This window comes from Chiloscyllium plagiosum, unplaced genomic scaffold (assembly GCF_037043375.1).
Source record: "Chiloscyllium plagiosum isolate Xiang-an unplaced genomic scaffold, Cpla_swu_hap1 HiC_scaffold_20, whole genome shotgun sequence".
Classification (NCBI taxonomy): Eukaryota; Metazoa; Chordata; class Chondrichthyes; order Orectolobiformes; family Hemiscylliidae; genus Chiloscyllium; species Chiloscyllium plagiosum.
The window spans coordinates 55,151,664-55,174,047 of NW_028270158.1; the positions used below are offsets into that span (position 1 = coordinate 55,151,664).

At 40.6% G+C, this 22,384-nt stretch overlaps 2 protein-coding genes across 3 annotated transcripts in view; one reads left to right on the forward strand and one right to left on the reverse strand.

The window, feature by feature from the left end:
• LOC122560426 (transmembrane protein 94-like) overlaps positions 1-1,073 on the reverse strand; it is a 44,822-nt gene extending 43,749 nt beyond the window's left edge. The window contains exon 1 of the mRNA XM_087998053.1: positions 1,056-1,073. Coding sequence (XP_087854179.1) covers positions 1,056-1,073 — 18 coding nt within the window. The remainder of the gene's footprint in view (positions 1-1,055) is intronic.
• Positions 1-22,384, forward strand: part of LOC122560525 (GRB2-related adapter protein-like) — a 262,677-nt gene that overhangs the window by 196,607 nt on the left and 43,686 nt on the right. Inside the window, exon 1 of one of the 2 annotated variants that reach the window (XM_043711229.2) lies at positions 14,562-15,022. The exons of the other annotated variant lie outside the window; for it this stretch is intronic. Within the exon in view, the coding sequence (XP_043567164.1) occupies positions 14,945-15,022 (78 nt within the window). The 5' untranslated portion in view covers positions 14,562-14,944. Of the gene's footprint in view, positions 1-14,561; positions 15,023-22,384 lie in introns of those variants that run through there. 2 annotated transcript variants of the gene reach the window in all.

The following is a 22,384-nucleotide window of genomic DNA, read 5'->3' on the forward strand; positions in this document are numbered from 1 at the left end:
TGGTGACCTCAGCCAGTGCAGGAATTGAACCCACATTGTTGGCATCACACTGCATTGCAACCCTCAATTACTGCATCCTCAGAAAATGAGGAGAAAGTGAGGACTGCAGATGCTGGAAATCGATGTCGAAGAGAGCAGTGCTGCAAAAGCACAGCCAGTCAGGCAGCATCCGAGGAGCAGGAGAGTCGATATTTCGGGCATAAGCCCTTCACCAGGAAAGCCCTTCAATCCTGATGAAGGGCTTATGCCCAAAACCTCGAATCTCCTGCTCCTTGGATGCCACCTGACCGGCTGTGCATTTCCAGTGCCATACTCTTCAACATCCTCAGAAAAAGAACCAAGTTTGATCAGTTATGTGTACTCCTATAAAAATAATGTGCACCATCTGCTTATTGTATTTATATAATTTCTAATCAACCTATTCAGAGACATTATTACACACCTCTGGTGCAGGTGAAACTTGAACCTGCTTGGCGGTAGATACATTACAGCCATGCCCTTAAATAGATGCTTTTCTAATCAACGCATTCAGAGATGTTAAGACACACTTCTGAAGCAGATGGGACTTGAACCCAAGCTGCCTGCCATAAGCAGGGACACTAGGATTTATATTAAAGTACCTCTACCTGTATCAAAACAATTAAGGTAAGTTTCTGTAAAATGCAATTTTCCTTTGCTAAACAACTGAATTTTCTGATTGTTGGGATAATAATTATTCCTAGGAAAATTAAGATTGTTATTTAAGAAAACAAATTTCACCACAAATCCTTTCACCCACAATGGAAACTTTAAATAATAATTCAGAGGAAAATGTGTGGGATGTTGCACTGTTCATTGTACACCATGCAAGTGGAGTGTCAAATGACTTGAATGGTTGAAAATTAAGCTAATTTTATTACAAACTACAAACTTTTCTGAATGCCTTCAAGTTAAAAATGCACAGACAACATGTTCCTAGCAAGTAATGGGAGCAGTAATCCAGCTGTATGCAACAAAACTAATATGTTCTGTACTTCGTAATTGAACACCAATAAAAGTCCTATAAAGATACTTACCAAATCACCTTCATCCATTTTTCATGTAATCACCACTGCTAAAAAGATGCCCAAATGAAGAAGTGTTCAGTTACAGCAGGCTTGTGAACGGTCATAGAAGGAAAACAATAAAGCCGCTACAAATCCAGCTTCCATGGCAACCATACATCCTTTAATCAGCAAATGCTACACTTGGAGCAAGTCAGATAATCGACTTGTCATTTACAGGTGCTGATTTTGTCTGTAATGGTCACCAATTTGGATAGTACATTAATCATACATCTCAATAAATGTTTTGTAGAACTAATAATTGTTGCCAAACCTCAATTATATATGAGGGAGTAAGTAAATTCTGGGGAGATTGGAATAATGACAATACAGTTATATAAAACTAGCAGGCAGGACTTTGCTTTTATTTCAATGTTAAGAAAAATGATATCCCTGTCAGTACCTATTAAGGGAAACAATTCAATGCTGAGCAAATTAATTATAGAAAATACCTGCATTTATATAGCTATTGTCAAGACTACAAGATATCTTAAAGTTCTTTATAACACAAAACATTCTTTTGAAGTGCAGTCAGTCTTCTGATATAGGAAACACAGTAATCAATTTGCACATAGGGAGCTTCCATAAATAACATGTTAATGACTGGATGATCAGTGATGGTGATATTGGTTGACAGATTAACATTAACCAGGGGTAGGAACAAATTACTGCAGATGCTGGAATCTGTACTGAAAACAACAAATGCTGGAGATCACAGTGGGTCAGGCAGCCATCCATCAGGAGAGAGCAAGCTAATGGTGAGTTTAGATGACACTTCACCAGGTGCAGAAAGTGCAACACCTGTCCCTTCACCTCCTCCCTGCTCACCATCCAACAGCCGAACCAGTCTTTCCAGGCGAAGCAGCATTTTATCCGTAACTCCTCCAATCTGTGCATTGCATTTGTTGCAGCCAAAGTACCCTACTCTACATTGGAGAAACCAAATGCAGACTGGGTAATTGCTTTGTGGAACTCCTCCGGTCTGTGCTCAAGCCAGACTCTTACCTTCCCATCACTGGTCATTTTAACACAGCATCCTGCTTGCTTGCCCACATATCTGTCCTCAGTATGCTGCAGTGTTCCAGTGAATCACAGGGCAAACTGAAGGAACAACATTGCATCTTCAGACTATGCACTTTACAGCCTTCTGGACTTAATATGAAGTTCAACCACCTTTAAATTTTGAACTATTTCTTTCCTTTTTTGTAAGCTTGTTATCATATCTTCCATTGCCCCTTCCCACATACTGTCCTTTCCAGTCTGGCAGGAAACACACCAGTGTTCTGCCATTCTCACATTCCGATCACTTAATGTAAACTAATCATACCTTTTATCCACTAACACCCTACACCCACTACCCACACTATCACCACCTCCATCCCAAACTATAGTGTAAATGATGTCCCTCCACACTTCACTTCAGCTCTGATGAAAGATCTTTGGACTGCACGGTGGCTCAGTGGTTAATACTGCTGCCTCACAGTGCCAGGGACTTGCACTCGATTCCAGCCTCAGGTGTCTGTCTGTGTGGTGTTTGTACATTCTCCTCGTGTCTGAGTGGGCTTCCTCCAGGTACTCCGGTTTCCTCCTACAGTCCAAAGGTGTGCAAGTTAGATGAATTGGCCATGCTAAATTTCCCATAGCATTAGCCGGGAGTAAAAATAGAGTAGGGAAATGGGTCTTGGTGAGTTAATCTTCGGAGGGTTGTTGTGGACTTGTTGGGTCGAAGGGCCTGTTTTCATACTGTATGGTAATCTAAACTTGAAACGTTAGCTAGCTCTCTCTCCACGGATGCTGTCTGACCTGCTGTGATCTCCAGCATTTGTTGTTTTCATTAGCCAGGGATAACACACTTGTTCATCTTCAAAATGATACAACTGGAGCTGTAATCCACTTGAGGAGGAAGACAAGGCTTCAGATTAACATCTCATCAAGAAACAGTACCTCCAACAGGGCAGCACTCCCTCAGTACTGCACAGCACTGTCAGCTTGGATTTATTTTCTGCTAGATAGAATATTAACTGAGCCTTTAGACTTAGATGCCACAACTGACACACATCAATGTGAAAAATAGGCAAGTAAAGAAAAAACTGCTGATAAAAACAAAAGAAAGTAATTACCTGATTATGATGGAGGGGTTAAGCCCAAAGAGAAGCCTGGTATTACCGATAAATGTCAAGCTAACCCAATCTTCATACCAGTTCAGCAACTATCACACCCAGAACTGAAGAAGACATGAACTTTGAATCAGGTGAGCAATGAATTCCTACCTACCTTACCCTAGAATTTTCCAAGATGTAGGGGACTCCAGACTGTTGAACAGGGCTGGATTGAGTGGAAGCCCTTACAAACCATTCACTGTGGGAAACTTGGAATGAAAAGCAGTTCGCAGCAGCAACAGGAAAGGAAAAGGAGATCATCACCATTTTACAATCTCCCTGCAATGGTACAAAGGTTCATAGGTGGGAGAAAGACCACACCCACATCATCAAAAGCCAGGGCTTCAACAATAGTGGGAGAAAGTGAGGACTGCAGATGCTGGAGATCAGAGTCAAAAGGTTTGGCGCTGGAAAAGCACAGCAGATCAGGCAGCATCCAAGGAGCAGGAGAGTCAAGGATGCTACCTGACCTGCTGGGCTTTTTCAGCATCACATTTTCAACAACAATGGTTGTGTTTGCAAAAATCCCTAACTCAACCAGTACAAAGGTACTTTTAAAGGCAGGCTCATGCAAGAAATTATTTATTTCACAAATTTTAAAGATAATGATAGTTCGCATCAGATTGTGAGCATCACACACATGTTAAATTGAAGGCAGGAGCTGGAATTACTGTTCAGTTCAATGCCCTTAAATGGTTGTGAAAGATTATCTTGTCACCTCCATCTGATAAATATCAAAGCCCAGAAGGAACGAGACTCAAAGTCAAAAGTCAGCTTCAGGCAACATTAGGACACTCAGATATAAAAAAATCTTCAAAGCACTGTTTGCAATCCACATCCAATCTCCTCCCCCATTTTTGCCTCAACTTTAACAAAGCAAACTCTGCAAAAATGTAACACATTTAGATAGGTCAAACACCTGACATGGAGTCCTGATCTGTGAAGAAGTATTAGGAATAAAGTGTATGTTTTCCATTTGAGAACTTGACATAGTCAATCTACCCTTGGGACCATTGTCAGGCTGTTCAGTGTTGAGTGAAAACCTGTCCCTACAGCTACCAATACACAGTGAGGTACATTTCCTGTGACCTCAGATGGGTTTTCCCCTTCCTGATGCTGAAAGATAGTTTTGTGGCTTTTATCTTAACATTGCTTTCCATTCAAATGGCAATCTGCTCAATCTGATACTTGGTGATCTTCATTATTTCCTGCAACACTGCCCTCCAACTTTGGAATCTACAGCTAGCTTAATCCATGAGCCCGTTTCAGCCCCATGTCCTTAACTTTCATACACATGAGCCTGTGATTGCTCCTGCACAACTGAATGTGGAAGAACTCTGCAGCACCATTAGCATTGTCATTTATTCTTAGGTACTTTTCTCATCAAAGGTTAACGAATGATGGGATATGGTTGTAATGTTGCTGCTTGGAAGTGAAAAGGCTTATTCATCTTTATTCTGCAGATGTGCTTCTGTTCAGTGCAAAGCCCTTAACTGAATGGTCGTGCAATGGTATTTATCAGTTTCTGTTTCGATTGTCTTAGCTTGCGCTGTGCAGGATCACATGAACACTAACTATTTGCACATTCTCTGAGAGTCTTTTTATTTGAGAAAATGCTGCCTCTGAACTATCCCTTCAACTCTTTCACCCTATCCTCCCCTGCCACACTAATCTTTCCCCACATAACATTTGACAGTCTTCTCCTTTTCTCTGGCATTTCCTCTGTTTGTCCTCCATCTTTACCATGACTATCCACTCTTTAGTATCTTGATATTCCTGCTCATTTCCCTGACCCCACTCCCATTCAGAACCCCAATGTTTGGTCTCATCCTTACACCCCCCACCCATTATTCAATTCACAAGCTTATCCTCCCCTTCCTCAGCACACATAATCACCTCACTCTTTTCTCCACCTTACATATACAACTTCCACCTTTCCTTATCCCAATGATTGTGACTCTCCATTTAACATCCCAGTTTGCTGCTTCTATGTCCAGGGTCATGTCAGTGCCTCAGACTACCATGTCCTTTATGTTCCATTTTTTACCATTCCAGTCCAGCTAGTCCACTCAGTCCACCCTTTGGTGAATCTTTGTTTTATTGAGCTCTCTTTTAGGTAAAGCACATTTTGTCATAGAGTCATTGGAGATGTACAGCACAGAATCAGACCCTTTGATCCAACGTGTCCATGCTGACCATATATCCTAAATTAATCTAGACCCAATTGCCAGCACTTGACCCATATATCTCAAAACCATTCCCATTCATATACCCACCGAGATACCTTTTCAATGCTGTAATTGTATCAGCCTCCATCACTTCCCCGGCAGCTCATTCCATACACATACCACCCTCTGCTTGAAAACGTTGCCCCTTATGTCCCTTTTAAATCTTTCCCCTCTCACCCTAAGCCTGTGCCCTCTAGTTCTGGACTCCACCCCACCCAGGGAAAAGACCTTGTCTATTTATCCTATCCATGCCTCTCATGATTTTATGAACCTCTATAAGGTCACCCCCAGCCTCCGACGCTCCAGGGAAAACAGCCCCAGCCTATTCAGCCTCTCCCTATAACTCAAACCCTCCAACCCTGGCAACATCTGTGTAAATCTTTTCTGAACTCTTTCAAGTGTCACAACATGTTTCCTATAGGAGAGAGACCAGAATTGCACACAATATTCCAAAAGTGGCCTAAACAATGTCTTATACAACCTCAACAGGACCTCCCACCTCCTATAGTCAATGCACTGGCCAATAAAGGAAATCATGCCAAACATCTTTTTCACTATCCTGTCTATCTGAGACTCCACTTTCAATGAACTATGAACCTGCACTCTAAGGTCTCTTTGTTCAGAAACACACCCCAGACCTTACCATAAAGTGTATAAGTCCTGCCCTGATTTGCTTTTCCAAAATGTCAGCAACTCACATTTATCCTAATTAAAGTCCACCAGCCACTCCTCAGCCCACTGGTCCATCTGATCAAGATCACATTGGACTCTGAGGTAACCTTCTTTGCTGCCTACTACACCTCCAATGTTGGTGTCATCTGCAAACTTACTAACTATACCTCCTATGTTGACATCCAAATCATTTATAAAAATGACAAAAAGCTGTGGGCCCAGCACCGATCCTTGCAGCACAGCACTGGTTACAGACCTCCAGTCTGAAAAACAGCCCTCAACCACCACCCTCTGTCTTCTACCTTCGAGCCAGTTCTGTATACAAATGGCTAGTTCTCCCTGTATTCCATGTGATCTAACCTTGCTAACTAGTCTACCATGGGGAACCTTGTCGAGCTCGTTACTGAAGTCCAAATAGATCACATCCACCACTCTGCTCATATAAATCTTCTTCGTTACTTTTTCAAAAACTCAATCAAATTAGTGAGACATGATTTCCCATACAAAAAGTCATGTTGACTATCTCGAATCAGTCCTTGCCTTTCCAAATACATGTAAATCCTGTCCCTCAGGATTCCTGCCAATAACTTGCCCATCACTGATGTCACGCTCACCAGTTTATAATTCTCTGGCTTTTCTTTACCATCTATCTTAAATAGTGGCATGACATTAGCCGATCTCCTGTCTTCCGGCACCTCACCTGTAACTATTGATGATACAAATATCTCAGCACGGGGCCCAGCAATCACTTCAGCTTCCCACAGAGTTCTAGGGTACACCTGATCAGGTCCTGGTGACTTATCCACTTTTATGCTTTGCAAGACTTCCAGCACCTCCTCCTCTGTAATATGGACATTTTTCAAGGTGTCACCATCTATTTCCCCACATTCTGTATCTTCCATGTCTGTCGCCACAGTAAGCATTGATGCAAAATACTCAGTTAGTATCTCCCCCATCTCCTGCAGTTGTAAGCACGGGCTGCCTTGCTGATCTTTGAGGGTTCCTATTCACACCTTAGTTACCCTTTTGTCCTTAATGTACTTATAAAGTCCCTTTGAATTCTCCTTAACCCTATTTGCTAAAATTATCTCATGTCCCCTTTTTGCCCACCCAATTTCCCTCTTAAATATACTCCGACTGCCTTTATACTCTTCTAAGGATTCACTCAATCTCTGCTGACTATACTTGACATATACTTCCTTCTTATTCTTAAATAAAACCTCAATTTCTCAAGTCATCCAGCATTCCCTACACCTACCAGCCTTGCCTTTCACCCTAACAGGAACTGGACTCTCGTTATCTCATTTCTGAAGGCTTTCCATTTTCCAGTCATCCCTTTACCTGTGAACATCTGCCCCAATCAACTTTACAAAGTTCTTGCCTAATACTGTCAAAATGGCCTTGCTCTAATTTAGAACTTTAACTTTAGATCCTGTCTATCTTTTTCCATCACCACTTTAAAACTAATAGAATTATGATCGCTGGCCCCAAAGTGCTCCCCCATTGACACCTCAGTCACCTGCCATACCTTATATCCCAAGAGTAAATCAAGTTTTGGACCTTCTCTAGTCGGTATATCCTCACACTGAATCAGAAAACTGTCTTGTACACACTTAACAAATTCCTCTCCATCCAAGCCCTTAACACTATGGCAGTCCCAGTCTATGTTTGGAAAGTTAAAATCCCCTACAATAACCACCCTATTATTCTTATAGATAACTGAAATCTAATTACAAATTTGTTTCTCAATTTCCCGCTGACTATTAGGGGATCTATAATACAATCCTAATAAGGTGATCATCCCTTTCTTATTTCTCAGTTCTATCCAAATAACCTCCCTGGATGCATTCCCAGGAATATCCTCTCTAAGTACAGTCATAATGTTATCCCTTATCATAAATACCACTCTCCCTCCTCTCTTGCCCCCCTTTCTATCCTTTCCATAGCATTTGTATCCTGGAACATTAAGCTGCCAATCTTGTCCATCCCTGAGTCACATCTCTGTAATTGCTATGATATCCCGGTCCCATGTTCCTAATCATGCCCTGAGTTCATCTACTTTCCATGTTAGACCTCTTGCATTGAAATAAATGCAGTTCAATTTATCAGTCCTACCACGTTCTCTGCTTTGTTCCTGCCTGTCTTGACTGTTTGACTTGTTCCTTTTCCCAACTGTACCAGTCCCAGACTGATCTCTTTCCACACCATCTCCTTGCGACCCATGACCCCACCTTACTATTTTAAATCCTCCCTAGCAGCTCTAGCAAATCTCCCTGCCAGTATATTAGTCCCCTTCTAATTCAGGTGCAGTCTGTCTTTCTTGTACAAGTCACTTCTACCCTAGAAGAGATTCCAATGATGCAAAAATGTGAACCTTTCTCCCCTGCACCAGCTCCTCAGCCATGCATTAATCTGCTCTATCCTCCTATTCATATCCTCACCAGCTCTGAGCACCAGGAGTAATCCAGATAATCAAGGACTTCCTTTTTAAAATCCTGCCGAACTTCCTGTATTGTCCGTCTGTCCTGTCAGGTTTGATGGCATTTAAGTTATTTGCTATGTTTGTCTAGCCATTAACCCTTACATGTCAATGTTTAACTGCAACAAATAATACCAAATAGGACTGAGACTTCTCATGAGCTGTTCAAACCAGTGGAGCCTCATCCTTTATACTGTAAGCATTGAAGAATTATCAACAAGATGGTGTACAAAAGAGACTTCTCATGACACTCAGTAGCACTGTATACCATGCACTGCAGAAATTCACCAGAGCTTCTTAGAAAGTACCTTCCAAACCCATGATTACATCCATCTAGAAGCAGATACATAGAAACACCACCTGCAAGTTCCCCTCCGAGCCACTCACCATCCTGGCTTGGAATTATATTGCCACTTCTTCGACATCACTGGGTCAAAATCCCTGAAACGTCTTCCCTAATGGCAAAGAAGGGCTACCTACAGCACGTGGACCTCAACAGTTCAAGAAGGCAACTCATTACTACCTTCTCATAATCCAGCCTGCAACACCCACGTGCCCTAAGTGAATAAATAAAATTAAGATGGTTGACCAATTGAGGCTTCACCCATTACGCTGTATGTATTTATTCAAAGAAATGGCCTGGTTCTGAAGGAGTCGATGAAAAATGTTTGAAATCAGTGAAGCTTGCTGGAAGAAGTGTATCCAGCCATGTTCCCTTTCATAGAGTCAAGTTTGTTAACATATGCTTTCTGTTTTTCCCTGAATGAGATTGTGTAAATAAACATCTGGCATGCTTGTTAACACAAAAGAGGTTCTGGGTCAGAATGCTCCTTAATCAGGTAGCGAGTGGGGCAGGATCATAGGACACAGAATTTATAGCAAGGCTGCCTAAAAGCTCTGTGAGACCAGAATAGCTAAACATTAAGCCTACATCAGGAGATTAGGAAAATATTTTTATGCCACTCGGCCAATTGTAGTCCCCAGCAATCCTCCCAAGACCTTCTAAAAGCTCCACATATGCCTGGAAGACATGTTTTTACTACATTTAACAGCTCACAAAGCTTATGGCCATTAGTAACTTTATCAATTAACCCAAGCTGTTATTTAAAACACATGATAACCTGTTAAGAATTTAGTGAGTGCAATATTGACATTTTAATGCTAAAATAATTTTTAACATAAAAGTTTGTGCTAAATTCATGATTTTTTTCAAATGGTTTCACTCCATTATTGCTGGCTGTGTCTTCAGACTTAAGCCCTGGAATTCCCCCTCCACGTTTCTGTCTTCCTGCAGCTCTTTGGCCACGCTTTCAGTCGCCTGCCTAATATCTCCTCAACTGTGCTAAATTGTATCTGGCAGCTCGTCTTGTGGCATTTTACCACTTAATGGGTACTACACAAATGCAGAAACTTGTTATCTGAAATGTAACGTGGTTCAGGAGAATGTCTTGTCAGAAGTAGCTTTTCCACAATTACGGTTCAATGCTGGTTAACTGATGAAAACCAGCAGGGATTTAAAGAACAGCTGTTCCTGTGAGTCACTTACATTTGCCAACAGGGGTTGCCAGGCAACATCCAGGAGTGCAAACTATGGCCCTTGTCGCCTCCCCATGCTGACAGCCACAATTACCTGGTCAAGTCTAATAACTTACTTGATCCTTTATTTCTGTCTTGTTGTTATTACTGTCTAATTACCTGTTTTGTAAAGCTGCTGATTCAAGCAAGTTCAAATCTTAATACATTCACAATTCACTAAGACAAGAAATAAAATAACAGTTAGGCACTTGTTTTTGACTGGCACAGACTTAATGGGCCAAAGGGCTTTTTTCAGTGCTGTAGACCTCGATGGCTCGATAAAAGCTCATAAGCCAAGAAAATTCAACAGAAGATGGACAGAACAAAAAATCACATTTACTCAATGTTCATCTTTACTGACAGGAGAAAGAAGGCAGTTTAAAGCAGATTTCCAGAATGTTGGAATGGGAGAACAGCCTGCAAACAGTTACTTAATATTAAAAAAAAATGCAGGTCAGGAGGTAAATGTGAAAGGTTAGAAGTTTAGGTCAATGATGTTTCAATCACAACTGGCCAAGATTAGAAATGTTAACCGGTTTTAAGCCAATGCAGTGGCAGGGAACAGGTAAAAGAACATAAACAATGGTCTGTTATGCCATGGAGGACGAATGAGTCAACAGGAAAAGGGATAATAAAGAGTTGGTATTGAGGCAGGAGAAGCAACAAAAGATGAAAGACAAATCGAGCTGAAAATAGCAACAGCAGATTCATTACTGCCACCTGCTGTTGGGGAAAATCATGGCATGACGTGATCTGACCTCAAATGTTGAGTCAGAAAGCTGTAAAGTGATTAAAAACGTAAGGTAGTTTTAAGATAGTTTGTGGATCTGTGGGTCTTGAAAGGAGAAATTGTCTGAATGGAATTGATATTTGCATACCACATGGCCATGTGACAGAGGGAAATTTTGCTTTCATGCATGTACAACTTATTTCCCTTCAGATTCTTGAATCCTTCCTCTTCAAGAAAAGGTCAATTTACAGAGAAATGGCTGCATTTATAACTCCTGATATGAACACATGGAAGCAGCAAAGAGAAAAATGGAAATATGGATGGTATATAATTAAATATGAGTCAAGTGATTTCAACACACTGCTGATGCAAGTTCAATATTACAAGATGATTTTCAATACATCAGGCACAAAACTTAATCTGTACATGTATTGTTATATGCATTTGGCAACTGAATGTTATATTTGTATATAAACTATTGAATGTGATTACTTGCAAATCAGCTTCTAAGGAGCTAGACAGATCATTTTTTGTAGATTTCTTTTAAATTCAACTTGTTCAGATCTGTTTTAGACACATGTCTCGGGGAGGTGGAACTTGAACCCAGAGGTAGGGACACTATCACTATGCCAAAATGCCCCAAGTTGCTTGTAAGTAGGGAGATTTCTCAATCTTAGTTATGCTTGACTGACTATGTAAAAGTTTTTTCTTATTTCAAAAATATACTTTATTCATAAAAAAAACTTTACATATGTTAAGTTACAAATGCAGTTTGGTTCTGTACTGTAGCATAACAAGGAGGCCAAAATATTGGAGTTTGACTCTATCCATCAAACCAAAGACATCTCTTACACACACAAGACAAATCTGTGCTGAAAGGTGAAGATTGTAAATGCTGAAATAATAGCCAATTTCAGTTAAAGTATAAGATTCATTGTGCCTGGTTTACGGTGACATTTCTCACACAGTCTTCTATTCTTCACATTATTAATTAGGTAACTGGGCTTTTGGGCATTGTTCTGAAAATCATGTGGCTGGAGAGACAGAAGTGTGCAAACAGTTGGGACCTTTCACCTTTAACATCACTGGTGCCATATTTAAAGCCCAGTTACAGCCAGCTTCAGAGACTGCAGCCAGAACTGCCCTTTGCACTGCTGCAGCACCAATCTCTGACAGCCTGCTGTCCCCCTTTCCCCCCTAAGAACTGCTCCTCTTTGACTTTAGCATTTGACAATTTGCTTGAAGAACGTGCAGTATGTTTGCTGTGTTAACTGCTGGCACATGCTACAGGACTGATGGCCAAAGAAAAAATTGCCAGAGACTGGCAGCATGTAACTGAGCACGAACGACCCTGTGCCCTGAGAAAGCATTGTGACCCACACAAAGGCTGTCAAACTTTAAGTCAGTGCTGAGGTCAGTGAGTGTGCTCTAAGAAAGTAATCTAGTGTAGGTGGAGACAAGCATCCTAACAAGTTGTAAAATCTTGAGCACTACAACAATAAGCTAAAAGCCATAAGTAACACCCTGTGTGAGTGCACGAGATACCATGCAGAACACAGTGTCTACATGATGGCCAGAACAAGCATTTGGTGACCTGCAGCTGCTTGGATTTACATGTTGGAAATTTGCATCATCTAGTTTCTTGGTAAAATAAGGGAGAATTGGAAGTGGCATATGAGTAGGGTGAGATGAGTTTTTAGAAGATGCAAATGTATGAAAATAATGTAGTTTTTCACTCAACAGTGAAATATTGAATTCACCATTTACAACTGGAAAGGAAGCTAAGAAACATTTCTCCTGATACAGAGAATCAGATTCTTTCATTCACATCACATTTTCCCACTTATCTGCCGTTGCCTAAGCCACAACAGGGAGGGGGAAAAGTTCCACACATATACAACAGAATGCAACTTCCAAACATAATTTGATTACAGAGCAGCTTCCTTCTTGGTAATGATGACTGCAATCATGTTTATCAGGAACCTCTTTAACACATTCTTTACTGTGATTAATGACAGACAAATTGGTGGTTTCGACCATTCATGTCTCAGGTTGATTTGATCTGGCAAAATATTTTTTACCAGCACTGGGGGTAGGAGTGGTTAATAACAGGGGCAAACACCACTTTCACAAACTACTTCTGCAGTGAAAGCCAAACACACACACACATATATATGTATGTGTGTTTATATATATTAGATGTACACATATATATATGGCAAATAATTAACATTCTGGCAATTAATCACCATTTTTGATAGCTAACCACTTTTTGAGTGCATTCCATTGCAACTCTGAAAAAATGTGAAAACTACTTTTCAACAGCAAATGAAAGTGTGATGCAATGCAGCCAACTTAAGGAAATGACAGAAGTTAGCATTTGCAGGTTTGATGACCTGTTAAATATATTTAGTGCATGTAAATACCAGTCTAGTACAACTTAAACAGTTGCAGCTTTCAACTTCCAAAAGCATTTTTGCTTGCCTCTTGCTTTGATTACATTCCTGAAATCTGGTGATGAATTTTACTGAAGTATTAATGATGTAGCAATAGTTAAAAACTGTGATATGACCTGTACAACAGTCAACTATTGGGTCCATGGTTTTGGACTGAAAGTGGCCAAGGTTAATGCTGGGAAAGGCAGAGCTGCAAGGAGTGGACATGGAAAGAATTCTATAAAAAAGAATGCTTGTATGTTTACCTGACTATTCAGAAAAACAGATTTAGTCTCAGAAATATTTCTAGTCCATATAATTAATTGACAGAGCCCTTATTTGAAAATCCCACTTTCTGTAGAATAAAGTGTTAATTTTCAAGAATGTAAATAGTCAGCCTGCATCAGTAATGATGTAAGAGATCACATGGTAGCAGATTTTGGAGTGAGATGTTTCTGTTTACAGCCTTATGCTAAGCTAACAAGTGTAAATAGTTACCAGGATGTCAAATAAAAATGTAATCATACTAATAGCTTAAATTCTGTTAGTCACCCTCCTCCCAAGGATATGACCTTTTTTAATACCCACCATGATAAATGACTTCAAGGGGAACATGTTATCATCAGTAATACATTGCAGAGAATGTGATACAATCCTTTTATAGTATCAGTATATGTATAGCATTCATCGAGAAGAAAATGGTAATGGTAATAATACTTTCCTCCCATGTTCTTGGCATCATGTTCACAATCTCAGGATCTTTAATGTCTAATTAAGACAGCAGATGGGTTTAATGCTTTGTCTCAAATTCAGACATAAACACATGTGCATCACACATATATATGCACACATATGTGCAAACATGCACACACTCATATGCAGTTACACACACATGTATATGCATACACACAATTCTGTATGTTTTATATGAATTAACATGCATTTGCGAACCAGAGACAATATTAAATTGAAGTTGTGTTGAATATTCTACCAACCTACACTCTGAGGTCAGATAGGAAGATTGGGTATCAGGTCAAAGAGTTGAAAATAACTGTGACTGTGAATTGTACATGAGTGTCAGAACCATCAGAAGGAGGCAGAAATTGGTGAGATACAAATAGATCAGCACTTTGAATACTTAACAATGCAGTGCGTCAGAGACATTTGTGCTCAGAAGTGAGGAGAGAAGCAACAAAACAAAATTCCACTGCTGGTAAATATTTCAGCCATAATGTGACATGAGCTTCCTGTTGTGTATTGCATCTGAAGACAGAAGAAAGAGAAAAAAAAAAAAATCCCCCTTTCCTTTGAGACGTAGCAGACGGAAATGCTTTTCACATTCAAGTGATGTTCAGACACTGTGAGAAGCCGGGCAGCACTACACCTCTCCTCCACACAAAACACGCAGCCTCGTTAAAACTTAAACAGCTCAGCCTCGGAAGGCAACACAGTGAGGCGAAAGGAAGGGAGACTGAGACTAGAACAAAGAGTATCTGCAGCTTCTAAACCGTTACCTGGATTTAACCACTTCACATCCCCGGGAGGGGCAGGAGGGAACAAGTGCCCTTCCCAACGCCTGGCACCATGGAGGCAGTCGCCTTGTACAACTTTGCAGCCTCAGCCCCAGATGAGTTGAGTTTCAACAAGGGAGAAACTCTGAAGGTGAGTCTTAAACAGCTGCCCCATTCCCTGCACTGTTTTAAATTTTAAGCCAGCAGTTACTTTTCTTCCTGATTATTTTTAGTGCCAAGTAGATTGAAGAAGGCCATTCAACCCTCTCAAACCTGTTCCACTATTCAGTTTAGATCATGGCTGATGAGCATATTAATTCTATTTATCCTCATTGTTTCTGAAATGCTTAATACCTTTGCCTAACAAGAAATGCTTCAATCTTAGTTTGAAATATTTAATTGATCACCATTTTTTCTTGAGAAAGAGTTCCACTGTCTTTTATGTGAAAAAGTGACAATTAACATCACTCCTGAACAACCTAGCTCTAATTTTAAGGTTATTTCTCCCTCTTCTGGATACTGCTCAACAGCTCTGTGCAGCTGTAACATGTATGACAGCCCTTTAACATCCCAAAACTACTTGATGGTGTGCATGTTCATGGATTTTCCTTCAGATTCCACACTGTGATTATGCTGTGGAGACTTTGTTCACTTATTATATTCTGAAGGCTTGTGAATGACAAACAGCCCATTTGTGATATCCAGATCAAACAGTTCATAACTTATATCTACTGTGTGTTTAACTCAATGATTAAAGTGAACTTGCAAAAAATGGATTGCTGTTGGGTTACTTTTCCAAAGGCTATCCTTTTTCGTCAAGGTACTGACAATCCTATTTCACAAGAAGGGATAACAAAACTGGCGTGTGGTGTGTTTTGATAGTATTGGACAATATATACATCAAACAAAATCATTTCTGTTGTTTAGTAAATTTGAAATATGCATTGAAAATTCTGCTTAATTCTTTCTCCCAAAATAAGATAATAAAAAATAGAAGCAGAGTAGGTTATTCGGCCCCTCAAGTCTTCTCTGCTGTTTGTCAGGATCTTGGCTGATCTGATGCTTCTTACACACTTTCCTGCCTTTTCCCCATAACCCTTGATTCCCCAACTGACCAAGAATCTACCTACCTCAGCCTTAATGAAATAATCCAACATAAAATAATAACCATTCAATATTTAGATGATTAGCCCCATCAATCTTAGTGTGTCAGAACAGCCTCAGCATTCTGTTTTTCTTTAATATGAGAAAATGCTTATGATCCTTCCAAATTATACAGAATTATTCATAACTTCTAACAGGAAACTTGCATTGAAACAATAATGTACATTGAATCAATTAATTCACCAATCATCTAATGAAAATATTAGTTATCAGTGACAGAAGCTTTGTTCAGAATAAAGCTTTTCACTAATTTGTTCAACTTATTCATTGCCGCTTAAGGTTATTTTGAAAACTCTAAATGTTATTTTACATTTTTAAAAATGCCAGGAACCAGTTTTTAAGACGACAAAGCATGGCCCTCAGGAATCAACAATACTATAGCCGCGTTGTAATGCTACCCAGACACTCCTGCTGCCCAACAAGATGGCATCAGCAGAGAGTAAAGGTTAAAATTGGAACATGAAGGTGGAGATAAGCAGACTGCCATTTTTACTTAGGGGTTTTAGAGAGGTGCCTATGATCACTTAAGGGCCTCATTCAGATCCTGAAAGTTGGGATATGATTCCATTGCAATCAGACAAATGACACCATTTTTATTGCCATACATTTGGCATTGTGCACAGTTTGACCTCCTTGCTGAAGTATATACTTGCCTCAAAGGGCGTGCATCAAGGATTAACCAGACTGATAGTGGGATTGTCCGATAAGAAGAGATTGAGGAGACTGGGCCTTTATTCTCTGGAGTTTTGAAGTATGAAAGGTGACTTCACTGAAACAAATAATGTTGTTACAAGGGTCTAACTGGATACATGCAGGAAGGTTGGTTTCCCAAGCTGGTGATGTGTCTAGAACCAGGGAAGAGGAAGAGAGAGAGATAGAGAGACGACTGGTGGTGGTTTAACTTGAGGGTCACCCCACTTCAGGCGAGGGAAATGTTGAGAAGGAGAGTCCTTCAAGGGACAAAATCTTGAAATAAAGAGTAGGCCATATATGATGAAGATGACGAGCGCTTTTTTCACTCATAGGGTGTTGAATCTCTGGAATTCTCTGCTCCAGTCATTGAATCTTTTCAAATCAGAGACTGGCAGATTTCTAGATATTAAATGTTTCGGGTGATATTAGGCTAGAATGGGAAAACAGCTTTGAGGTAGAAGATCTACAATGATCTCATTGAAACGTGGAACAGCCTTGAGTGGCTCAATGACCTACTCCTACTTCCTCTACTCCTAAGATGAAAAGAAACTTTAATTTTAGGACATTCTTTAAGGCATAGCTCTTTCCCATGACTGCTCAGTGTTAAATGTTATTTGGTAATCCCCCTGTATAGGAACTTGGGGCATATTAATGTGAAATAGAATAGAGTGTAGGAGTGGGTAAAGAAGGGGAAAAGCAGTTTTACAGAAGGGTATACCAGGGTTCAGGCCCAGGCAACTGAGCAATGGTTATATGAAAGAGGTTAGAGTTGGAGCAGCACAGAAATCATTCAGAGTGGTAAGGCTGAGGAAGTTGCAGAGTTAGATTTAAGACCAAAGACCATAAGATTTAGGAGCAGAAATTAGGCCATTCAGCCCATTGAGTTGCTCCGCCATTCAATCATGGCTGAGACGTTCTCAACCCCATTCTCCCACTTTCTCCCTGTAACCCTTGATCTCCCTGACAATCAAGAACCTATCTCAGTCTTAAATATAATCAATAATCTGGCCTCCACAGCCCTGTGTGGCAGTGAATTCCATAGATTCACCACTCTCTGGCTGAAGATGTTTCTCTTTATCTCCGTTCTAAAAGGTCTTCCCTTTACTCTAAGGCTGTGCTCTCGGTTTCTAGTCTTTCCTTTCAATGGAAATGTCTTCCCAACATCCACTCTGTTCAGGCCACTCAGTATTCTGTAAGTTTCAATTAGAACTCCCCTCATCCTAGACTCAGAGTCCTCAAACATTCCTCATATGTTAAACTTTTCGTTCCTGGGACCATTTTTGTGAACTTTCTCTGAACCCGCACCAGGACCAGTACATACTTCCTGAGATAGGGGCCCAAAACTGTGCACAGTACTCCAAGTGTGTCCTGACTAGAGCCTTATAGATGAGCAAGAGGCCGAGGAGAGATTTGAAAATAAGACAAAGGATGTTAAAAATCAAATTCTTATCAAGGACTGGGAGATCAAGTGTAGGTCATGAATACATGAGTGATGGGCAAATGGGACTTGGTGTGTTTTAGAGTGGAGGCAGCAGAAGTTTGATTGAGTTTAAGACTGGTGGGTGGGCACCTTGGGAGGTTAGAAAATCACTTTGCGCCTGAGAATTAAAATTGTAATAGTTGAACTTTTAAAACTGCATTTGAAGAAAAAAAAGCATCAGTTCAACCCAGCTTGTGTTTGACTCCACAACTTATAATATTAGGCTAAAATTAAGACAAAGAATCACACAGAAGTAGATGACAAGCCCATGGGCAAAAGTGATTAAGATAATGCATTGGAGCCGGTAATTGCTTGCAGGCAGTCAATCTGTACTTTTGTTGGAAATCTCCCATAATTGCCCATCTTCTTGAACCTAAAGGAACAGAGTAGCATTATTTCTCTTGTTAACTTATTTTCCGTCACCTCCTTTTGCTGAAGGCTCAGTTTCTTGGCTGGAGAACTGAGAGTGCAACCACACAGAAATAATTTTGTGGCGCCTCACTCAAGTGGCCATTATTACATTGCTACTGGTGGTTAGAATGTGACAATCAGCATTTACTTTGCAGGAGCAGCTCCCACAGGATGACTCAGCTATACCTGCAAGCAGTAAAGATTATAAATTGGTTTTTGTCCCCAATAAAAGGCGATTTGCATTTCCTTGGCTTCCTTCATGGTCTCTCTAAAGCACATTACAGTACGTTAAGTCTGAAGTGTACTCACAGTTGAAATGCTAAGAAATGCTGCAACAAGCTCCTATAAACAACAGTGAGCTAAATACCGGATATTATGATTGTTTAGTCACGTTGACTGAGGGGCAAATATTGGCCACATTGCTGGAGGCAGAATGGAAATGTACACTGCTCTCCTTCAAAGCAAGAGCAGAAAGCTAGATAATATAGGAATAGAAAGAGGCCATTAGGCCCATCAAGTCTACTCTGCCATTCAATGAGATCAGAGCTGGTCTGATAATCCACAACTCAATTTTCCTACCTTTTCCCCGTAACCCTTGATCACCTTCCTGAATAAGAACCTGTATGTTTCACTCTTGAATATATTTAATGATCCAGCCTGACACCTTCTGTGGCAAAGAATTCCACAAATTCATTGCCCTTTGAGATTAAAAAAATTTTCCTCATCTCTGTCTTAAGTGGGTGACTCTTTCCTCTGAGGCTAGATCCTCTGGTCCTAAGTTCTCCCACAAGGGGAAACAACCTCTCAGCAACTGTTTTATTAAGCACCCTAAGGGTCTGATAAATCTTAATAAAATTTCCTCTCATGATAGTGCCATGGAATCTTTTATGTCCACCTGAGGGGGTAAAGAGAGTCTCAGTTTAACATCCCACCCTGAGACCTCCGGAAGTGTCTCCTTGATTTTTTTGGCCAAATCTCCAGAGTGGGGCTCTCCCTCTGAGGAACAAGTTCTACACTCTGCTCTTTGTTTGTATGAGGACAATGAGATTTGATGATTTGAGTTGTAAAATAATGTCATTTTAGACACATTGAAAAATAAAGCATATCTTGTTTTAGCTTTTATCCAAAGAACACTTGGCAGTCCAACAGCTCCATAATTCTCGTAAACCCGACACACAACATTCAGTTCTACATTCTTGTGGGAGTTATCGCATGCTACACACCATTGTGGGTTATTGCTGTGACTGGCTTATGTTGTCAAACTAATTCAAAATCTAAAAGATTTGAATTTTGTCATGCCCGTCGCTGAATGCCGAGATCACTATTTCACCACAGAGGCATACACAGATGGCAAGGAACTTGACAAGCTGTACTTTGTTAGAATTTCAACCAGGCCTCAGGCCTTCTAGTCTCTGAGAACCTAGACCCAGACTCACTTTCTTGAAATGTTCTACCCACCGTGGACTCCGAACAAAGGGGTGGGAGTTAAAATTGAAGCTTCCTGAAAGTGTGTCACTTTTATTGAGCAATTCCATCCAGTTCACAGGCAAGTATTCAGATGGATCACTTACACTCCTGTTCCCTATCAGTTGAAGCGGTAAGTGCATAACAGATATCCCCAGCTTTTCAAACGTTCATTTGATGCAATTTCCCTTTTACAAAAGACCTAAATTAGTACCTATTTTCACGAAACCAAAGAGGGTTTTCACATTTACAAAAAACTGCAATACTTTTTCCTATATTAATCATGCACCTTCTCTTTACGCCATTTTTGGTTTACGAAAGGTTTCCTGGGAACGCTGTACTTTTGGATAGCTGGGGCTACTTGTAATGGGTGGCGATTAGGGGGATAATTTGAGGGGAGTCATGTGGTAAAAATATGTAGAACCATACACACACCTACTACAATAGGCAAAAGAGAAAACTTTTATATTTTTCCTGAGAGAAGGTAGTGAGGGCTCAGTATTATCATACATGCTTAATTTACTCTTACAGGGATCCAGACATTGCAGAGCACAATTTTTTTTAAGAGAATCCAAATTGGGCTTTGCCTTACTCTTCTAATGCATTACTATATTGTGGATATTTCATAAAAGCATTATCAAGCTAGAAAAAGAGCTTTACCATTAAGCAAGAATCATCCCTAGGCTACCACAATAGCTCTGGCTATTTTAAATCTTACTTCCTCTGTCTGCTCTGAATGTGGTCACAAATGTCATCAGGCTGAAAGACCACAAGATTGGAAAGGAAGAGAGCAAAGCCTACAGCTTGACATGGAGGGTGTCCTGCGTACCCATCACGAGGGAATAAATTTTACCAACCTTTGTTCAGAATGATAGAATCCCTACAGTGCGGAAGCAGGCCATTCGGCCCATCAAGTCCACACCAACACTCCAAAGAGCATTCCACTCAGACCTAGCCCTGTAATCCTGCATTTCCCATGGCCAATCCACCGAACCTACACACCCCTGAATGCTATGGGGCAATTTAGCATTGCCAATCCACTTAACCTTCACACCTTTGGTCTGTGGGAAGAAACCGGAGCACCCGGAGAAACCCATGCAGACACAAGGAGAATATGGAAACTCGACACAGACAGCACCTGAGGGAGTAATCAAACCCAGGTCCCTGGCGCGGTGAAGCAGCTGTGCTAAACACTGAGACACTGCGATGTCCATATGGGGAATGGCGATGAGAAAAAAAACTTCCTTTCATCCTTGCACATATCTCCTTTATTCAATCTTTTTCCTCCTCCATTTAACCTCTTTCCATGCTTCAATCTTTCACCCTTTTAAATATCTCTTTCTACCTTCCCTCCTCATTCCCATTAGGTTGATTCCAGAGTCGAGAAGGTTGACTGTACTCATTGAAATTTAGAAGAAAGAGAGAGGGATCTTCAAGAAACATATGAAATTATGAAGGGAATAGTAGGTAGAAGCAGGGAGATTGTTTCCAATGGGAGGTGAAACTAGAACTACGGGACATAGCCTCAAAATAAGGAGGAACAGATGTAGGACTGAGTTGAGGAGAAATATCTTCACCCAAAGCATTGTGAATCTATGGAATACCCTGCCCAGTAAAGCAATTGAGGCTTTCTAGTTGGATGTTTTTAAGGCAAAGATAGAGATATTTTTGAATGGCAAAGGAATGAAAGGTTATGGTGAGCAGGCAGGAAAGTGGAGCTGAGTCCACAAAAAGATCAGCTATGATCTTCTTGAATAGTACAGCAGGCTTGATGGGCCAGATGTTCCTAAATCTTATGTTCTTATTCAATCCATCCATGTCTCCTTCCATGCTCCCCAGACTGTTTTTTCATGCTGTGCCCATCTCTTTCCGTCCAAAGCAATTTGCCCACCTCTTGGTTGGGAGACAGTTTCAGATTAGGCATCAGAGGCTGCCTTAATCTCCAATCAGCTATTGGATGCAAGGACTAAAACCTACCAGCGTCCATGCCATGGAACTTGGACATGCAAACATCAATGTTTTATATACTGCAGCTTCGTTGTGAGATCAACAATTTCCAATGTCTGCAGCTGACAGTGGAGAGAACTCCCACAAATCTCATGTGTTCAGAACTGCAATTCATTCTGGAGCAACTATCCTTACCGGGACCAATTGGCCCACTTAGAGGTCCTGAGTCTAAGTGAAGTTACTCTATTGAATGCTTTGTGGAGTCATAGATACCTTAAGCTCAAACACACCTGCCTACTTTAAGTTTATCTAATTTTAACATAAGAAACTGATAAGTGCAGAGTGTGAGTACAA